This window comes from Oncorhynchus nerka, linkage group LG20, assembly GCF_034236695.1.
Source record: "Oncorhynchus nerka isolate Pitt River linkage group LG20, Oner_Uvic_2.0, whole genome shotgun sequence".
In the NCBI taxonomy this organism is placed as follows: Eukaryota; Metazoa; Chordata; class Actinopteri; order Salmoniformes; family Salmonidae; genus Oncorhynchus; species Oncorhynchus nerka.
This window is the reverse complement of record NC_088415.1, coordinates 26,728,308-26,756,218: the sequence shown is the minus strand read 5'-3', so window position 1 is coordinate 26,756,218 and position 27,911 is coordinate 26,728,308. Positions and strand designations below refer to the sequence as shown.

At 33.8% G+C, this 27,911-nt stretch overlaps 1 protein-coding gene across 3 annotated transcripts in view; it reads right to left on the bottom strand.

Annotated features, from left to right (window-relative positions):
- The window catches only part of LOC115124333 (voltage-dependent L-type calcium channel subunit alpha-1D-like), a 231,158-nt gene that overhangs the window by 87,294 nt on the left and 115,953 nt on the right, over positions 1-27,911 (bottom strand). For all 3 annotated transcript variants that reach the window (XM_065005347.1, XM_065005346.1, XM_065005348.1), the window contains exons 4-6: positions 27,589-27,728; positions 24,338-24,477; positions 23,243-23,395 (exon numbers count right to left, since the gene is read on the bottom strand). In XM_065005347.1, coding sequence (XP_064861419.1) covers positions 23,243-23,395; positions 24,338-24,477; positions 27,589-27,728 — 433 coding nt within the window. The remainder of the gene's footprint in view (positions 1-23,242; positions 23,396-24,337; positions 24,478-27,588; positions 27,729-27,911) is intronic.

The following is a 27,911-nucleotide window of genomic DNA, read 5'->3' as shown; positions in this document are numbered from 1 at the left end:
TCACACACACATTACATTCATAATCACACACATCACATTCATAATCACACACACATTACATTCATAATCACACACATCACATTCATAATCACACACATCACATTCATAATCACACACACAATACATTCATAATCACACACACATCACATTCATAATCACACACATTTCATAATCACACACATAATCATTCATAATCACACACATCACATTATAATCACACACATCACATTCATAATCACACACACATACATTCATAATCACACACACAATACATTCATAATCACACACATTCATAATCACACATTCATAAATCATAACACACACATTACATTCATAATCACACAATACATTCATAATAATCACACACACATACATTCATAATCATAATCTATAATCACACACAATACATTCATAATCACACACATCACATTCATAATCACACACATCACATTCATAATCACACACATCACATTCATAATCACACACACATCACATTCATAATCACACACAATACATTCATAATCACACACATCACATTCATAATCACACACATCACATTCATAATCACACACACAATACATTCATAATCACACACATCACATTCATAATCACACACAATACATTCATAATCACACACATCACATTCATAATCACACACATCACATTCATAATCACACACATACACATTCATAATCACACAAACAATACATTCATAATCACACACATCACATTCATAATCACATCACACATCACACACATCACATTCATAATCACACACACAATACATTCATAATCACACACACAATACATTCATAATCACACACACAATACATTCATAATCACACACAATCACATTCATAATCACACACAATACATTCATAATCACACACACATCACATTCATAATCACACACACATCACATTCATAATCACACACAATACATTCATAATCACACACAATACATTCATAATCACACACACACTACATTCATAATCACATCACACATAATACATTCATAATCACACACAATACATTCATAATCACACACACATCATTCATTCATAATCACACATTCATAATCACACAATACATTCATAATCACACACATCACATTCATAATCACACACATCACATTCATAATCACACACATCACATTCATAATCACACACATCACATTCATAATCACACACAATACATTCATAATCACACACATCACATTCATAATCACACACACAACACATTCATAATCACACACAATACATTCAGAATCACACACATTACATTCAGAATCACACACATCACATTCATAATCACACACAATACATTCATAATCACACACATCACATTCATAATCACACACAATACATTCATAATCACACACACAATACATTCATAATCACACACATCACATTCATAATCACACACATCACATTCATAATCACACACACAATACATTCATAATCACACACACACTACATTCATAATCACACACATTACATTCATAATCACACACACATACATTCAGAATCACACACATTACATTCAGAATCACACACATTACATTCATAATCACACACACACTACATTCATAATCACACACACACACTACATTCATAATCACACACATTACATTCATAATCACACACATCACATTCATAATCACACACACAATACATTCATAATCACACACACATTACATTCATAATCACACACATCACATTCATAATCACACACATCACATTCATAATCACACACATCACATTCATAATCACACATAACACATCACATTCATAATCACACACAATACACATTCATAATCACACACATCACATTCATAATCACACACATTACATTCATAATCACACACACATCACATTCATAATCACACACATTACATTCATAATCACACACATTACATTCATAATCACACACACACATACATTCATAATCACACACATCACATTCATAATCATAATCACACACATTACATTCATAATCACACACATCACATTCATAATCACACACATCACATTCATAATCACACACACAATACATTCATAATCACACACATCACATTCATAATCACACACATTACATTCATAATCACACACACAATACATTCATAATCACACACACACATTCACATCACACACATTCATAATCACACACATTACATTCATAATCACACACATCACATTCATAATCACACACACATTACATTCAGAATCACATTCATAATCACACAATACATTCAGAATCACACATAATTATCACATTCATAATCACACACATTACATTCATAATCACACACATACATTCATAATCACACATTACATTCATAATCACACACACAATACATTCATAATCACACACATCACATTCATAATCACACACACAATACACATTCATAATCACACACATCACATTCATAATCACACACATCACATTCATAATCACACACATACATTCATAATCACACACATCACATTCATAATCACACACACACATCACATTCATAATCACACACATTACATTCATAATCACACAAAATACATTCATAATCACACACAATACATTCATAATCACACACACATCACATCATAACATTCATAATCATAATCACACACATACATTCATAATCACACACATCACATTCATAATCACACACACAATACATTCATAATCACACACATAATCACATTCATAATCACACACACAATCACATTCATAATCACACACATTCACATTCATAATCACACACATCACATTCATAATCACACACATTACATTCATAATCACACACACATACATTCATAATCACACACAATACATTCATAATCACACACATCACATTCATAATCACACACAATACATTCATAATCACACACAATACATTCATAATCACACACATCACATTCATAATCACACACACATTACATTCATAATCACACACATACATTCATAATCACACACACAATCCACACACATTCATAATCACACACATCACATTCATAATCACACACATCACATTCATAATCACACACATTACATTCATAATCACACACACACTACATTCATAATCACACACATCACATTCATAATCACACACACTACATTCATAATCACACACATCACATTCATAATCACACACAATACATTCATAATCACACACAATACATTCATAATCACACACAATACATTCATAATCACACACATCACATTCATAATCACACACATCACATTCATAATCACGCACACAATACATTCATAATCACACACAATACATTCATAATCACGCACACAATACATTCATAATCACACACACAACACATTCATAATCACACACATTACATTCATAATCACACACACATCACATTCAGAATCACACACACATCACATTCATAATCACACACACAATACATTCATAATCACACACACAATACATTCATAATCACACACAATACATTCAGAATCACACACACATTACATTCATAATCACACACAATACATTCATAATCACACACAATCACATTCATAATCACACACAATACATTCATAATCACACACATCACATTCATAATCACACACATCACATTCATAATCACACACATCACATTCATAATCACACACATCACATTCATAATCATAATCATTCATAATCACACAATACATTCATAATCACACACATACATTCATAATCACACACAACACATTCATAATCACACACACAATACATTCAGAATCACACACATTACATTCATAATCACACATTCATCACACACATTCATAATCACACACAATACATTCATAATCATCACATTCATAATCACACACAATCACATTCATAATCACACACACAATCACATTCATAATCACACACATCACATTCATAATCACACACATCACATTCATAATCACACACATCACATTCATAATCACACACACATACATTCATAATCACACACACATTACATTCATAATCACACAATCACACATAATCATTACATTCATAATCACACACAATACATTCATAATCACACACATTACATTCATAATCACACACATTACATTCATAATCACACACAATACATTCATAATCACACACATCACATTCATAATCACACACACATCACATTCATAATCACACACATCACATTCATAATCACACACACAATACATTCATAATCACACACATTACATTCATAATCACACACATCACATTCATAATCACACACATCACATTCATAATCACACACATCACATTCATAATCACACACATCACATTCATAATCACACAATACATTCATAATCACACATCACATTCATAATCACACACATCACATAATCATAATCACACACACAATACATTCATAATCACACACATACATTCATAATCACACACATAATTACATTCATAATCACACACATTCATAATCACACATTCATCACATTCATAATCACACACACATACATTCATAATCACACACACAATCACATTCATAATCACACACATCACATTCATAATCAACACACAATACATTCATAATCACACACATCACATTCATAATCACACACATCACATTCATAATCACACACACAATACATTCATAATCACACACATCACATTCATACACACATTACATTCATAATCACACACATCACATTCATAATCACACACAATACATTCATTCATAATCACACACATTACATTCATAATCACACACACATAATCACATTCACATTCATAATCACACACATTACATTCATAATCACACACATTACATTCATAATCACACACATCACATTCATAATCACACACATTACATTCATAATCACACACACAATACATTCATAATCACACACATCACATTCATAATATACATTCATAATCACACACATCACATTCATAATCACACACATCACATTCATAATCACACACATCACATTCATAATCACACACATCACATTCATAATCACACATCACATTCATAATCACACACATCACATTCATAATCACACACAATACATTCATAATCACACACATACATTCATAATCACACACACATCACATTCATAATCACACACACACAATACATTCATAATCACACACAATACATTCATAATCACACATAATCACACACATTCATAATCACACACACATTCATAATCACACACACAATACATTCATAATCACACACATCACATTCATAATCACACACATCACATTCATAATCACACACAATACATTCATAATCACACACACATACATTCATAATCACACACACATACATTCATAATCACACATCACATTCAATAATCACACACAATACATTCATAATCACATCACATTCATAATCACACATATCACACATTCATAATCACACACATCACATTCATAATCACACACATCACATTCATAATCACACACATACATTTCATCAATCATAACACACACAATACATTCATAATCACACACATCACATTCATAATCACACACATCACATTCATAATCACACACATCACATTCATAATCACACACACATACATTCATAATCACACACATCACATTCATAATCACACACACAATACATTCATAATCACACACATCACATTCATAATCACACACATCACATTCATAATCACACACAATACATTCATAATCACACACAATACATTCATAATCACACACATCACATTCATAATCACACACATCACATTCATTCATAATCACGCACACAATACATTCATAATCACACACAATACATTCATAATCACATCACACACAATACATTCATAATCACACACATACATTCATTCATAATCACACACATACATTCATAATCACACACATTCACATTCATAATCACACACACATTACATTCATAATCACACACATCACATTCATAATCACACACACAATACATTCATAATCACACACAATACATTCATAATCACACACATTACATTCATAATCACACACAATACATTCATAATCACACACACATCACATTCATAATCACACACACAATACATTCATAATCACACACATCACATTCATAATCACACACATCACATTCATAATCACACACATCACATTCATAATCACACACATCACATTCATAATCACACACACAATACATTCATAATCACACATCACATTCATAATCAATCACATAATCACACACATCACATTCATAATCACACACATTCATAATACATTCAGAATCACACACATCACATTCATAATCACACACATCACATTCATAATCACACACATTCATAATCACACACATCACATTCATAATCACACACAATACATTCATAATCACACACACAATACATTCATAATCACACACATCACATTCATAATCACACACATCACATTCATAATCACACACACACATTCATAATCATAATCACACACATCACATTCATAATCACACACACATAATACATTCATAATCACACACATCACATTCATAATCACACACAATACATTCATAATCACACACATTACATTCATAATCACACACACAATACATTACATTCATAATCACACACATACATTCATAATCACACACACACAATACATTCATAATCACACACATACATTCATAATCACACACATCACATTCATAATCACACACAATACATTCATAATCACACACATTACATTCATAATCACACACATCACATTCATAATCACACACATCACATTCATAATCACACACATAATCACATTCATAATCACACACATCACATTCATAATCACACACATTACATTCATAATCACACACACATCACATTCATAATCACACACATCACATTCATAATCACACACACAATACATTCATAATCACACACATCACATTCATAATCACACACATTACATTCATAATCACACACACAATACATTCATAATCATCACACATCACATTCATAATCACACACACACACATTACATTCATAATCACACACACACACACATTCATAATCACACACATCACATTCATAATCACACACACAATACATTCATAATCACACACATCACATTCATAATCACACACAATACATTCATAATCACACACACACATACATTCATAATCACACACATTACATTCATAATCACATACATTCATAATCACACACATTACATTCATAATCACACACAATACATTCATAATCACACACATTACATTCATAATCACACACACAATACATTCATAATCACACACATCACATTCATAATCACACACAATACATTCATAATCACACACAATACATTCAGAATCACACACATCACATTCATAATCACACACACAATACATTCATAATCACACACATCACATTCATAATCACACACACAATACATTCATAATCACACATCATTCATAATCACACATTCATAATCACACACACATCACATTCATAATCACACACATCACATTCATAATCACACACACATCACATTCATAATCACACACATTACATTCATAATCACACATAATCACACACACATTCATAATCACACACAATACACATTCATGATCACACACACACACAATACATTCATAATCACACACACAATCACATTCATAATCACACAATACATTCATAATCACACACATCACATTCATAATCACACACATCACACATAATCACACACATTCATAATCACACACACAATACATTCATAATCACACACATAATCACACACATTCATAATCACACACATCACATTCATAATCACACACATTACATTCATAATCACACACACACACATTCATAATTCACACACATCTACATTCATAATCACACACATCACATTCATAATCACACACAATACATTCATAATCACACACACAATACATTCATAATCACACACATCACATTCATAATCACACACATTACATTCATAATCACACACACACATTCATAATCACACACACAATACATTCATAATCACACACATCACATTCATAATAATCACACACACATTACATTCATAATCACACACATACATTCATAATCACACACATCACATTCATAATCACACACAATACACATTCATAATCACACACATCACATTCATAATCACACACATAATTCACACACACAATACATTCATAATCACACACATCACATTCATAATCACACACACAATACATTCATAATCACACACATCACATTCATAATCACACACATCACAATAATCACACACAATACATTCATAATCACACACACACATTCATAATACATTCATAAACACACACATACATTCATAATCACACACACATTACATTCATAATCACACATAATACATTCATAATCACACACATTACATTCATAATCACACACATTACATTCATAATCACACACAATACATTCATAATCACACACACATCACATTCATAATCACACACATCACATTCATAATCACACACATCACATTCATAATCACACACATTACATTCATAATCACACACACAATACATTCAGAATCACACACATTACATTCATAATCACACACAATACATTCATAATCACACATTACATTCAGAATCACACACAATACATTCATTCATAATCACACATCACATTCATAATCACACACATCACATTCATAATCACACACATCACATTCATAATCACACACATCACATTCATAATCACACACATCACATTCATAATCACACACAATACATTCATAATCACACACATTACATTCATAATCACACACACATACATTCATAATCACACACATAATTCATAATCACACATTCATAATCACACACATACATTCATAATCACACACAATACATTCATAATCACACACATTACATTCATAATCACACACAAAAATACATTCAGAATCACACACATCACATTCATAATCACACACACATTACATTCAGAATCACACACACATCACATTCATAATCACACACACATACATTCATAATCACACACACAATACATTCATAATCACACACATAATCACACATCACATTCATAATCACACACAATACATTCATAATCACACACATCACATTCATAATCACACACACATCACATTCATAATCACACACACATTCATAATCACACACATACATTCATAATCACACACATCACATTCATAATCACACACACAATACATTCATAATCACACACAATACATTCATAATCACACACATCACATTCATAATCACACACATCACACACATACATTCATAATCACACACAATACATTCATAATCACACACACACATTCATAATCACACACACAATACATTAATCACACACATTACATTCATAATCACACACACAATACATTCATAATCACACACATTACATTCATAATCACACACAATACATTCATAATCACACACATCACATTCATAATCACACACATCACATTCATAATAATCACATTCATAACACACATTCATAATCACACACATCACATTCATAATCACACACATACATTCATAATCACACACAATACATTCATAATCACACACATCACATTCATAATCACACACATACATACAGAATCATACATTACATTCATAATCACACACACACATTCATAATCATAATCATAATCACACACATCACATTCATAATCACACACAATACATTCATAATCACACACATTACATTCATAATCATAATCACACACATACATTCATAATCACACATTCATAATCACACATCACATTCATAATCACACACACAATACATTCATAATCACACACATCACATTCATAATCACACACATCACATTCATAATCACACACATTACATTCATAATCACACACACACTACATTCATAATCACACACACACACACTACATTCATAATCACACACATTACATTCATAATCACACACAATACATTCATAATCACACACATTACATTCATAATCACACACATTACATTCATAATCACACACACATACATTCATAATCACACACATCACATTCATAATCACACACATCACATTCATAATCACACACAATACATTCAGAATCACACACATTACATTCATAATCACACACAATACATTCATAATCACACACATTACATTCAGAATCACACACACACATCACATTCATAATCACACACACACATTCATAATCACACACACAATACATTCATAATCACACACATACATTCATAATCACACACACATCACATTCATAATCACACACACATCACATTCATAATCACACACATCACATTCATAATCACACACACATCACATTCATAATCACACACATTACATTCATAATCACACACAATACATTCAGAATCACACACATTACATTCATAATCACACACACAATACATTCATAATCACACACACAATACATTCATAATCACACACAATACATTCATAATCACACACATTACATTCATAATCACACACATTACATTCATAATCACACACATTACATTCATAATAATCACACATCACATTCATAATCACACACAATACATTCATAATCACACACACAATACATTCATAATCACACACACACATTCATAATCACACACATCACATTCATAATCACACACACATACATTCATAATCACACACATTACATTCATAATCACACACATCACATTCATAATCACACACATCACATTCATAATCACACACATCACATTCATAATCACACACAATACATTCATAATCACACACATCACATTCATAATCACACACATCACATTCATAATCACACACACAATACATTCATAATCACACACACAATACATTCATAATCACACACACATTACATTCATAATCACACACACATTACATTCATAATCACACACATCACATTCATAATCACACACAATACATTCATAATCACACACACACATTCATAATCACACACATCACATTCATAATCACACACATTACATTCATAATCACACACACATCACATTCATAATCACACACATCACATTCATAATCACACACACAATACATTCATAATCACACACATCACATTCATAATCACACACAATCACACATAATCACACACACAATACATTCATACATTCATAATCACACACAATACATTCATAATCACACACAATACATTCATAATCACACACATTACATTCATAATCACACACAATACATTCAGAATCACACACATTACATTCATAATCACACACACAATACATTCATAATCACACACATTACATTCATAATCACACACATTACATTCATAATCACACACAATACATTCAGAATCACACACATTACATTCAGAATCACACACACAATACATTCAGAATCACACACATCACATTCATAATCACACACACAATACATTCATAATCACACACATCACATTCATAATCACACACATCACATTCATAATCACACACACATCACATTCATAATCACACACATCACATTCATAATCACACACACATCACATTCATAATCACACACATTACATTCATAATCACACACATTACATTCATAATCACACACAATACATTCATAATCACACACACATCACATTCATAATCACACACACAATACATTCATAATCACACACATTACATTCGTAATCACACAAAATACATTCAGAATCACACACATTACATTAAGAATCACACACACATCACATTCATAATCACACACACAATACATTCATAATCACACACATCACATTCATAATCACACACAATACATTCATAATCACACACATCACATTCATAATCACACACACATCACATTCATAATCACACACATTACATTCATAATCACACACATTACATTCATAATCACACACAATACATTCATAATCACACACACAATACATTCATAATCACACACACACTACATTCATAATCACACACATCACATTCATAATCACACACAATACATTCATAATCACACACACAATACATTCATAATCACACACATCACATTCATAATCACACACAATACATTCATAATCACACACAATACATTCATAATCACACACATCACATTCATAATCACACACACAATACATTCATAATCACACACATCACATTCATAATCACACACAATACATTCATAATCACACACACAATACATTCATAATCACACACATCACATTCATAATCACACACAATACATTCATAATCACACACAATACATTCATAATCACACACACAATACATTCATAATCACACACATCACATTCATAATCACACACATCACATTCATAATCACACACATCACATTCATAATCACACACATTACATTCATAATCACACACACACTACATTCATAATCACACACACACACTACATTCATAATCACACACATTACATTCATAATCACACACAATACATTCAGAATCACACACATTACATTCATAATCACACACATTACATTCATAATCACACACAATACATTCATGATCACACACACATCACATTCATAATCACACACATCACATTCATAATCACACACAATACATTCAGAATCACACACATTACATTCAGAATCACACACACAATACATTCAGAATCACACACACATTACATTCATAATCACACACAATACATTCAGAATCACACACATTACATTCAGAATCACACACACAATACATTCAGAATCACACACATTACATTCATAATCACACACACATCACATTCATAATCACACACATCACATTCATAATCACACACATCACATTCATAATCACACACACATCACATTCATAATCACACACATTACATTCATAATCACACACAATACATTCAGAATCACACACATTACATTCATAATCACACACACACATTCATTAATCATCACACACAATACATTCATAATCACACACATCACATTCATAATCACACACATCACATTCATAATCACACACATCACATTCATAATCACACACATCACATTCATAATCACACACACAATACATTCATAATCACACACACATTCATAATCACACACATCACATTCATAATCACACACACAATACATTCATAATCACACACATCACATTCATAATCACACACATCACATTCATAATTACATACATCACATTCATAATCACACACACAATACATTCATAATCACACACATCACATTCATAATCACACACAATACATTCATAATCACACACATCACATTCATAATCACACACATCACATTCATAATCACACACAATACATTCATAATCACACACATCACATTCATAATCACACACACAATACATTCATAATCACACACATCACATTCATAATCACATACATCACATTCATAATCACACACACAATACATTCATAATCACACACATCACATTCATAATCACACACATCACATTCATAATCACACACATTACATTCATAATCACACACACACTACATTCATAATCACACACACATTACATTCATAATCACACACATTACATTCATAATCACACACAATACATTCATAATCACACACATTACATTCATAATCACACACACAATACATTCATAATCACACACATTACATTCATAATCACACACAATACATTCATAATCACACACATTACATTCATAATCACACACATCACATTCATAATCACACACAATACATTCATAATCACACACATCACATTCATAATCACACACATCACATTCATAATCACACACAATACATTCATAATCATAATTCATAATCACACACAATCACATTCATAATCACACACATCACATTCATAATCACACACACAATACATTCATAATCACACACATCACATTCATAATCACACACATCACATTCATAATCACACACATTACATTCATAATCACACACAATACATTCATAATCACACACATAATCACATTCATAATCACACATATCACATTCATAATCACACACACATTACATTCATAATCACACACAATACATTCATAATCACACACACAATACATTCATAATCACACACATCACATTCATAATCACACACAATACATTCATAATCACACACATCACATTCATAATCACACAATCACATTCATAATCACACATTACACATAACATACATTCATAACACACATTCATTAATAACACACACACATCACATTCATAATCACACACATCACATTCATAATCACACACAATACATTCATAATCACACACATTACATTCATAATCACAATACATTCAGAATCACACACATTACATTCATAATCACACACACAATACATTCATAATCACACACATTACATTCATAATCACACACAATACATTCATAATCACACACATTACATTCATAATCACACACACATTACATTCATAATCACACACATCACATTCATAATCACACACACAATACATTCATAATCACACACATCACATTCATAATCACACACATCACATTCATAATCACACACACATTCATAATCACACACATCACATTCATAATCACACACAATACATTCATAATCACATACATTCATAATCACACACACATACATTCATAATCACACACATCACATTCATAATCACACACATACATTCATAATCACACAATAATACATTCATAATCACACACATACATTCATAATCACACACATCACATCATTCATAATCACACACACAATAATTCATAATCACACACATCACATTCATAATCACACACAATACATTCATAATCACACACATCACATTCATAATCACACACACACATCACATTCATAATCACACACACATACATTCATAATCACACACATCACATTCATAATCACACACAATACATTCATAATCACACACACAATACATTCATAATCACACACATTACATTCATAATCACACACATACATTCATAATCACACACACATTCACACACACATTCATAACATTCATAATCACACACATTACATTCATAATCACACACATCACATTCATAATCACACACATCACATTCATAATCACACAATACATTCATAATCATAATCACACACACATCACATTCATAATCACACACATACATTCATAATCACACACATCACATTCATAATCACACACACAATACATTCATAATCACACACACACATTCATAATCACAATCACATTCATAATCACACACATACATTCATAATCACACACACATACATTCATAATCACACACATCACTACATTCATAATCACACACACATCACATTCATAATCACACACACAATACATTCATAATCACACACATTACATTCATAATCACACACATCACATTCATAATCACACACACAATACATTCATAATCACACACATTACATTCATAATCACACACACATCACATTCATAATCACACACACACTACATTCATAATCACACACATTACATTCATAATCACACACAATACATTCAGAATCACACACACATTACATTCATAATCACACACAATACATTCATAATCACACACACATCACATTCATAATCACACACACATCACATTCATAATCACACACATCACATTCATAATCACACACATCACATTCATAATCACACACACATTACATTCAGAATCACACACATTACATTCAGAATCACACACACATTACATTCATATTCACACACATCACATTCATAATCACACACACAATACATTCAGAATCACACACATTACATTCATAATCACACACAATACATTCAGAATCACACACATTACATTCATAATCACACACACAATACATTCATAATCACACACAATACATTCATAATCACACACATCACATTCATAATCACACACACAATAAATTCATAATCACACACATCACATTCATAATCACACACATCACATTCATAATCACACACATCACATTCATAATCACACACACAATACATTCATAATCACACACATCACATTCATAATCACACACATCACATTCATAATCACACACATACATTCATAATCACACACATCACATTCATAATCACACACAATACATTCATAATCACACACATCACATTCATAATCACACACATCACATTCATAATCACACACATTACATTCATAATCACACACATCACATTCATAATCACACACAATACATTCATAATCACACACACAATACATTCATAATCACACACACAATACATTCATAATCACACATTACATTCATCATCACACACATCACATTCATAATCACACACATCACATTCATAATCACACACAATACATTCATAATCACACACACATTCATAATCACACACATACATTCATTCATAATCACATAATCACACACATTACATTCATAATCACACACAATACATTCATAATCACACACATTACATTCATAATCACACACATCACATTCATAATCACACACAATACATTCATAATCACACACACAATACATTCATAATCACACACAATACATTCATAATCACACACACAATACATTCATAATCACACACATCACATTCATAATCACACACATTACATTCATAATCACACACACACTACATTCATAATCACACACATCACATTCATAATCACACACATTACATTCATAATCACACACATCACATTCATAATCACACACAATACATTCATAATCACACACACAATACATTCATAATCACACACAATACATTCATAATCACACACACAATACATTCATAATCACACACATCACATTCATAATTCATCACATTCATAATCACACACAATACATTCATAATCACACACACAATACATTCATAATCACACACATCACATTCATAATCACACACATCACATTCATAATCACACACAATACATTCATAATCACACACACAATACATTCATAATCACACACATCACATTCATAATCACACACATCACATTCATAATCACACACACAATACATTCATAATCACACACATCACATTCATAATCACACACATCACATTCATAATCACACACAATACATTCATAATCACACACATCACATTCATAATCACACACATCACATTCATAATCACACACAATACATTCATAATCACACACAATACATTCATAATCACACACACAATACATTCATAATCACACACACATCACATTCATAATCACACACATCACATTCATAAACACACACACATCACATTCATAATCACACACATTACATTCAGAATCACACACATTACATTCAGAATCACACACACATTACATTCATATTCACACACATCACATTCATAATCACACACACAATACATTCATAATCACACACATCACATTCATAATCACACAATACATTCATAATCACACACATCACATTCATAATCACACACAATACATTCATAATCACACACAATACATTCATAATCACACACATCACATTCATAATCACACACATCACATTCATAATCACACACATCACATTCATAATCACACACACAATACATTCATAATCACACACATCACATTCATAATCACACACACAATACATTCATAATCACACACATCACATTCATAATCACACACACAATACATTCATAATCACACACAATACATTCATAATCACACACATTACATTCATAATCACACACAATACATTCATAATCACACACAATACATTCATAATCACACACAATACATTCATAATCACACACATTACATTCATAATCACACACAATACATTCATAATCACACACAATACATTCATAATCACACACATCACATTCATAATCACACACACAATACATTCATAATCACACACAATACATTCATAATCACACACACAATACATTCATAATCACACACATCACATTCATAATCACACACATCACATTCATAATCACACACAATACATTCATAATCACACACACAATACATTCATAATCACACACATCACATTCATAATCACACACATTACATTCATAATCACACACAATACATTCATAATCACACACATCACATTCATAATCACACACATTACATTCATAATCACACACAATACATTCATAATCACACACATCACATTCATAATCACACACACAATACATTCATAATCACACACATCACATTCATAATCACACACATCACATTCATAATCACACACATCACATTCATAATCACACACACAATACATTCATAATCACACACATCACATTCATAATCACACACACAATACATTCATAATCACACACATCACATTCATAATCACACACATCACATTCATAATCACACACACAATACATTCATAATCACACACATCACATTCATAATCACACACATTACATTCATAATCACACACATCACATTCATAATCACACACAATACATTCATAATCACACACACAATACATTCATAATCACACACATCACATTCATAATCACACACATCACATTCATAATCACACACACAATACATTCATAATCACACACATCACATTCATAATCACACACACAATACATTCATAATCACACACATCACATTCATAATCACACACACAATAAATTCATAATCACACACATCACATTCATAATCACACACATCACATTCATAATCACACACATCACATTCATAATCACACACACAATACATTCATAATCACACACATCACATTCATAATCACACACACAATACATTCATAATCACACACATCACATTCATAATCACACACACAATACATTCATAATCACACACATCACATTCATAATCACACACATCACATTCATAATCACACACATCACATTCATAATCACACACACAATACATTCATAATCACACACAATACATTCATAATCACACACAATACATTCATAATCACACACACAATACATTCATAATCACACACATCACATTCATAATCACACACAATACATTCATAATCACACACAATACATTCATAATCACACACACAATACATTCATAATCACACACATTACATTCATAATCACACACATTACATTCATAATCACACACACAATACATTCATAATCACACACATTACATTCATAATCACACACATTACATTCATAATCACACACAATACATTCATAATCACACACACAATACATTCATAATCACACACACACACACTACATTCATAATCACACACAATACATTCATAATCACACACAATACATTCATAATCACACACACAATACATTCATAATCACACACATCACATTCATAATCACACACATTACATTCATAATCACACACATCACATTCATAATCACACACATCACATTCATAATCACACACAATACATTCATAATCACACACAATACATTCATAATCACACACACATCACATTCATAATCACACACATCACATTCATAATCACACACATCACATTCATAATCACACACACATCACATTCATAATCACACACATTACATGCATAATCACACACATCACATTCATAATCACACACACATCACATTCATAATCACACACATTACATTCAGAATCACACACATCACATTCATAATCACACACATTACATTCATAATCACACACATCACATTCATAATCACACACACATCACATTCATAATCACACACATTACATTCAGAATCACACACATTACATTCAGAATCACACACACATTACATTCATATTCACACACATCACATTCATAATCACACACAATACATTCAGAATCACACACATTACATTCATAATCACACACACAATACATTCATAATCACACACATTACATTCATAATCACACACATCACATTCATAATCACACACATCACATTCATAATCACACACACAATACATTCATAATCACACACATCACATTCATAATCACACACAATAAATTCATAATCACACACACACATTCATAATCACACACATCACATTCATAATCACACACAATACATTCATAATCACACACATCACATTCATAATCACACACATCACATTCATAATCACACACAATACATTCATAATCATTCATAATCACACAATACATTCATAATCACACACATCACATTCATAATCACACACACACATTCATAATCACACACAATACATTCATAATCACACACATCACATTCATAATCACACACATACAATAAATTCATAATCACACACATACATTCATAATCACACACATCACATTCATAATCACACACATCACATTCATAATCATAATCATAATCACACACATACATTCATAATCACACACATCACATTCATAATCACACACATACATTCATAATCACACACATCACATTCATAATCACACACATTACATTCATAATCACACACACATTACATTCATAATCACACACAATACATTCATAATAATCACATTCATAACACACACAATACATTCATAATCACACACATACATTCATAATCACACACAATACATTCATAATCACACACATCACATTCATAATCACACACACACATACATTCATAATCATAATCACACACACATTCATAATCACACACATACATTCATAATCACACATCACATTCATAATCACACACAATACATTCAGAATCACACACATTACATTCATAATCACACACACAATACATTCATAATCACACACATCACATTCATAATCACACACACAATACATTCAGAATCACACACACATTACATTCAGAATCACACACATTACATTCAGAATCACACACACATTACATTCATAATCACACACATCACATTCATAATCACACACACAATACATTCATAATCACACACATCACATTCATAATCACACACATCACATTCATAATCACACACACAATACATAATCACACACACAATACATTCATAATCACACACACATCACATTCATAATCACACACACATCACATTCATAATCACACACATTACATTCATAATCACACACATTACATTCATAATCACACACAATACATTCATAATCACACACACATCACATTCATAATCACACACACAATACATTCATAATCACACACATCACATTCATAATCACACACATTACATTCATAATCACACACAATACATTCAGAATCACACACAATACATTCAGAATCACACACATTACATTCATAATCACACACACAATACATTCATAATCACACACATCACATTCATAATCACACACATCACATTCATAATCACACACATCACATTCATAATCACACACAATACATTCATAATCACACACAATACATTCATAATCACACACACATCACATTCATAATCACACATATCACATTCATAATCACACACATTACATTCATAATCACACACAATACATTCATAATCACACACATCACATTCATAATCACACACAATACATTCATAATCACACACAATACATTCATAATCACACACATCACATTCATAATCACACACACAATACATTCATAATCACACACAATACATTCAGAATCACACACACATTACATTCATAATCACACACATTACATTCATAATCACACACATTACATTCATAATCACACACATCACATTCATAATCACACACAATACATTCAGAATCACACACACATTACATTCATAATCACACACATTACATTCATAATCACACACATTACATTCATAATCACACACATTACATTCATAATCACACACACAATACATTCATAAATTCACACACATTACATTCCTAATCACACACATTACATTCATAAATTCACCCCCTGCAGTTCCACTTCATCTGCTCAACTGACATGGCTTACATCTCCTTTCATCCATAATCGCTTCTAATAGCATGATGATGAGAAGGAGTCTGAGTCCCAGGTAAGTGCCTTTCTCAAGGGCAAACATCAGCATAGAGCCCCGGATTACAGCTAGCAGAGATCTGGGTCTACCCTGCCCTGAACTGCCCTGTATTGCTGCTTCTAAACTACCACAGGGATGTAAACAAGCAAGTAACAAAGAGAAAGAGCAATACATACACACATGTTGTCCATCAACTCCCCACTATAAAACCAGAATATTGTAGCTGAGAAATGAAACAATGTCATCTAGCTTTCATATACATGTTTCATATAAATCCCCCTGATTGACTGGAAGTAATATTCATTGTATATTCATTCATATTCAGGGACTGAGTGCTAGAATAAGGGTCATGATTGTCAGTAGATTAAATATTGAATCAAAGCCGATTCCAACTAGTGAGTTACTGAAGTCTTAGGGTTTGTACAGACAGTTGATTTATATCAGTCACAAAAGGATTGAGACTAGTGTTTTTCTACAGTATTGGTTATCAGTAATGCTGCGTTTAGAGTCACAAGGTAGACGGCAAACAGGATGCCATTGGTTTCAATGAGAGAACGACGTAGATGCCGCTGGGGGCTGGCGGTGAAGGCCTTCAGCCACCACGGTAGACAGGATGCCATTGGTTTCAATGAGAGAACGACCTAGATGCCGCTGAGGGCTGGCGGCGAAGGCCTTCAGCCACCACGGTAGACAGGATGCCATTGGTTTCAATGAGAGATGCCGCTGACGAAGGCCTTCAGTAGATGCCGCTGAGGGCTGGCGGTGAAGGCCTTCAGCCACCACGGTAGACAGGATGCCATTGGTTTCAATGAGAGAACGACCTAGATGCCGCTGAGGGCTGGCGGTGAAGGCCTTCAGCCACCACGGTAGACAGGATGCCATTGGTTTCAATGAGAGAACGACGTAGATGCCGCTGGGGGCTGGCGGTGAAGGCCTTCAGCCACCACGGTAGACAGGATGACATTGGTTTCAATGAGAGAACGACCTAGATGCCGCTGGGGGCTGGCGGTGAAGGCCTTCAGCCACCACGGTAGACAGGATGCCATTGGTTTCAATGAGAGAACGACGTGGATGCCGCTGGGGGCTGGCGGTGAAGGCCTTCAGCCACCACGGTAGACAGGATGCCATTGGTTTCAATGAGAGAACGACCTAGATGCCGCTGAGGGCTGGCGGTGAAGGCCTTCAGCCACCACGGTAGACAGGACTTGCCGCCAGAGTTAAAATATTGAAACTTTTGCCGTCTGCCAGAGCATTGTTTTCTACCGGATGTTGATTTGCACTGATTGTTTACTGAAATCACTATAGCAACACACACCATTGTGCAGGCTTGCTTTTTGCGTCACCATCTTCCTTGCTGTCTTGTCCCGCTTTTCCGACTGGTACAACCTTTTTTTTTGCCTCCATCATCTAAATGCAGCATAACTTTTGTCTGTCTTTTTATGTAGAGCTGACATGCATCAACATATGGAAAGAGTTTAACTTGTGACAGACAGAGGAGGACTGAGATGGACAGATTACGCACGCAGCTCCTTACCGGTGCCCACCAGGTAGCAAGTGGCGTGCATTTTGCCGATGAAGAGTTCCAGGCCGATGATGGCATAGATGATGATGACGAAGAGGACTAGCAGAGCGATGTGGAGCAGAGGAACCATGGCTTTAATGATGGCGTTCAACACTACCTGTAAACCTGACAGAGACAGAGAGAGAGGGCTCAGATACACACACACACACACACACACACACACACACACACACACACACACACACACAGTATAATGCTATGCAGACATAACGAGCCTATTGATGTTTATGCCTATGGATTTCAGACTGTACACGGGTATCAATGAAAACTTCATATTGAACTAGAGACATATGAAGATTTTAATTCCAAAATGCTATATATTTATTTTCAGAAATGCAGGTAAATGAGTTTTTATTGCTGAAAGAAATGATGAAAGAGAGAGAGTGAAAAAACACACCATTCTAATTATGTAACGGGGTTATTCAATGACATGTATTTGTTTTAAGTCTATCACTTGATGGTTTCATTTCAGAGAGACAAATAATCATATTTTTCCCAAAATGCTATATATCCACCTCACTCACAGTGACATAAGTAGTACTTCTAGGTTTTACACAGTCAAATGTAACAAATAACTACATTTTAATAAAGCAATGTACAAATGATACAATTGTGACATCAATATATATTTTATTTATATAATTCAATACATTAATATGAGATCTGTATGTAAAACATTTGACATGTTAGTTATTTAGCAGAATGACTTCAGAGTGACTTTGAGTAAGTGCATTCATCTTAATATAGCTAACAATTATCACAATCAAATATTCCATTCTAGCTAAACAATGGATATATAGCATTTTGTCTGCCCAAAAAACATTTTCATACACATCTACATTTACATTACATTTATGAATGAATTATCTGGGAATAGTAATATTTTACACACACATGAAGGTACCCATAAGCAATATTTTCAAAAGATGAAAAAACACAAATGTGAAAAATTGGTGTTTGGCATTTTGGAAATAAACTCTTCATATGGTATAAACATGGTAACATATCTCCATAGTGAAGACAGGTTCTGGCACAATGGCGACTCACTGGGTACTCCTGAGACAAGACGGAGGGGGCGGAGCACACGGAATGCTCGGAGGGCCTTGACGTCAAAGCCTCCTGGTTTACCCCCCTGAGCCCCCGCATCACCCTCTTTGGTTACCACCTCCAGAACTACACTGAACAACCTGTGGGGGAGGAGAGAGGGGAAAGAGAGATAAAAGAGAGATAGAGAGAGAGAGAAAGAGAGAGAGAGAGCGAAGAGAGATGAACCAGCAAGGCAGTCAGAGAGAGCGAGAGAGAGAGTCGAGAGAGAGAGAGTTAGAGATTAAGAGAGAGAGAGCGAGAGATAGAGAGAGATAGAGAGAAATATTCCATTCTAGCTAAACAATGGATAGAGAGAGAGAGACAGAGATAAGCAATATTTTCAAAAGATGAAAAAACACAAATAAGAGAGAGAGAGAATAGAGATTTAAAAGAGAGATAGAGAGAGAGAGAAAGAGAGAGAGAGAGCGAGAGAGAGAGCGAGAGAGAGCAGAGAGAGAGAGACCTCCAGAGAGAGAGAGAGATAGAGAGATAAAGAGAGAGAGAGAGAAAGCGAAGAGAAGAGAGAGAGAGATAGAGAGAGAGAGAGATAAAGAGAGAGAGAGAGAAATAAAGAGAGAGAGAGAGGGCGAGAGCGAGAGAGAGAGCGAGAGAGAGATAAAGAGAGAGAGAGAGAGATAAAAGAGAGAGAGAGAGATAAAGAGAGAGAGAGAGAAATAAAGAGAGAGAGAGAGAGGGCGAGAGCGAGAGAGAGAGCGAGAGATAGAGAGAGATAAAGAGAGAGAGAGGGCGAGAGCGAGAGAGAGAGCGAGAGATAGAGAGAGATAAAGAGAGAGAGAGAGAGAGAGATAAAGAGAGAGAGAAATAAAGAGAGAGAGAGAGAGAGAGGGCGAGAGCGAGAGAGAGAGCGAGAGATAGAGAGAGATAAGAGAGAGAGAGAGAGAGAGAGAGAGAGAGAGAGAGAGAGAGAGAGAGAAATATCACAAAGGTCAGACACACAGAGATATTGATGACATCATTGTAACATACAGCTCTGAGTCATAGGGCTTTCTGAGAATCAGGTGACAGAGCTTTGATTTATCTTAATGGTATTTTCTGGGCCATCTACTGTAGTGTGTATGGGTGTGTGTGTTTTATTGTCACATACACCAAACAGGTGCAGTGAAACGTGTTGTTTAATCCCCCTTTATCTCTCTATGTTTACATTCAGTGTTTCACACCTCGTCCTCAGTTTACACTGGAGCTCCACGGGGAAGCTGTGCAGGATATAAACGTCACCCTGACCACCACACAAGGTCTCTCTCTCTGTGTGTGTGTGTGTGTGTGTGTGTGTGTGTGTGTGTGTGTGTGTGTGTGTGTGTATGTGTGTGTGTGTGTGTGTTTCCCCTGATTAACACAACCTAGAGTCTGTCTGCCAACACACCCCTCAATATAATTATATATTTCTGTCAATAATGAGTGTAGGAAAATATAATTCAAATGATATCAACTACCATTACAGAAAGCCACTGAAACGAGAGAAAATAAAAAAATATAAAAAATGAGACAACCTACTCATTCAAGAGTTTTTCTTTATTTTTACTATTTTCTACATTGTGGAATAATAGTGAAGACATCAAAACTATGAAATAACACACATGGAATCATGTAGTAACCAAAAAAGTGTTAACCAAATTAAAATATATTTTATATTTGAGATTCTTTAAAGTAGCCACCCTTTGCCTTGATGACAGCTTTGTACACTCTTGGCATTCTCTCAACCAGCTTCATGAGGTAGTCACCTGGAATACATTTCAATTAATAGCTGTGCCTTGTAAAAAGTACATTTATTTCCTTCTTAATGCGTTTGAGTCAATCAGTTGTGTTGTGACAAGGTAGGGGTGGTATACAGAAGATAGACCTATTTGGTAAAAGACCAAGTCCATATTATGGCAAAAACAGCTCAAATAAGCAAAGAGAAATGACAGTCCATCATTACTTTAAGAAATGAAGGTCAGTCAATGCAGAAAATGTAACGAAATATGAAAGTTTCTTCAAGTGCAGTCGCAAAAACCATCAAGCACTATGATGAAACTGGCTCTCATGAGGACCGTCACAGGAAAGTAAGACCCAGAGTTACCTCTGCTGCAGAGGATAGGTTCTTTAGAGCTACCAGCCTCAGAAAATGCTTCACAGAATACAAATAACAGACACATCTCAACATCAACTGTTCAGAGGAGACTGTGAATCAGTCCTTCATGGTCGAATGCTTCAAAGAAACCACTACTAAAGGACACCAATAAGAAGAAGAGACTTGCTTGGGCCAAGAAACACGAGCAATGGACATTAGACCGGTGGAAATCTGTCCTTTGGTCTGGTCCAAATTTGAGATTTTTGGTTCCAACCGCAGTGTGTCTTTGTGAGACGCAGAGTAGGCGAACAAATGATCTCTGCATGTGTGGTTCCCACCATGAAGCATGGAGGAGGAGGTGTGATGATGTGGGGGTGCTTTGATTTGTTCAAACATTTTTTGGTTAGTACATGATTCCATGTGTGTTATTTCATAGTTTTGATGTCTTCACTTATATTCTACAGTGTAGAAAATAGTAAAAATAAAGAAAAACCCTTGATTGAGTAGGTGTGCCCAAACTTTTTACTGGTACTGTATCATGGGATCCAGCATTATGTAGTATTTAAGTATTTTTTTCCCATTTCCTTTTTTAAAATCAGAAGCGAGTGTGTGACTTGCTCCTGACCCGAACCCAAATCCTAAAACCTTGTGACAGACAACAGGATCTCAGGTAATTCACAGAGGTACTACCGTGTGTGTGTGTGTGTGTGTGTGTGTGTGTGTGTGTGTGTGTGTGTGTGTGTGTGTGTGTGTGTGTGTGTGTGTGATTGCCAGAGCCTCTTGTTGTTACTGGATGTGGTGAAGAGACTTAAGCCGATGATCCTTCTTGATCAAATAGTGACTGATACACAGGGAGGGTGAATTGTTGCATGTGTGTTTTCCCTCTGAATATGTTGCTGTGTGTTTGTGTGTTCTACAGTGTTTTTCATGACATAACATCTTACAACATACTTGTGTTTATGTTAACATTTTTGTAACCTTTCAGTGCTCAGTGCTCATTCAGTCCACCAGACTGGGCTTTATTTTGGGCCTTGGGCATCAGCAGTGTGTGTGTGTGTGTGTGTGTGTGTACGCACCTGAGTGTGTGTGTGTGTGAGTACATGCATGTGTGTATGACTCTGCCTAGGAGGAACGTGGTACTTACCCTACTATGACAATGACAAAATCTAGCATGTTCCAGCCATTCCTTACGTAGGAGTTCTGATGCATGACTAAACCATACGCTATGATCTTCAGAAAGGTCTCTATCGTAAAGATGATCAGGAAGGCATATTCTACTGTTTCCTGTGGGGAGGGAGGGAAAGAGAGGGTGAGAGAAAAAATACAGAGGGGGCCATTAGACATCACAGATGTGAATAATAACAGTGTTTCCTTCAGATTTTCTTTCAGCAGCGGAGGCAGATTTAGCGAAGGTGGGGGTGTGGTGAGCGATTCGGGTCTTCCTGGGGTATTCCTGGGGCATACACC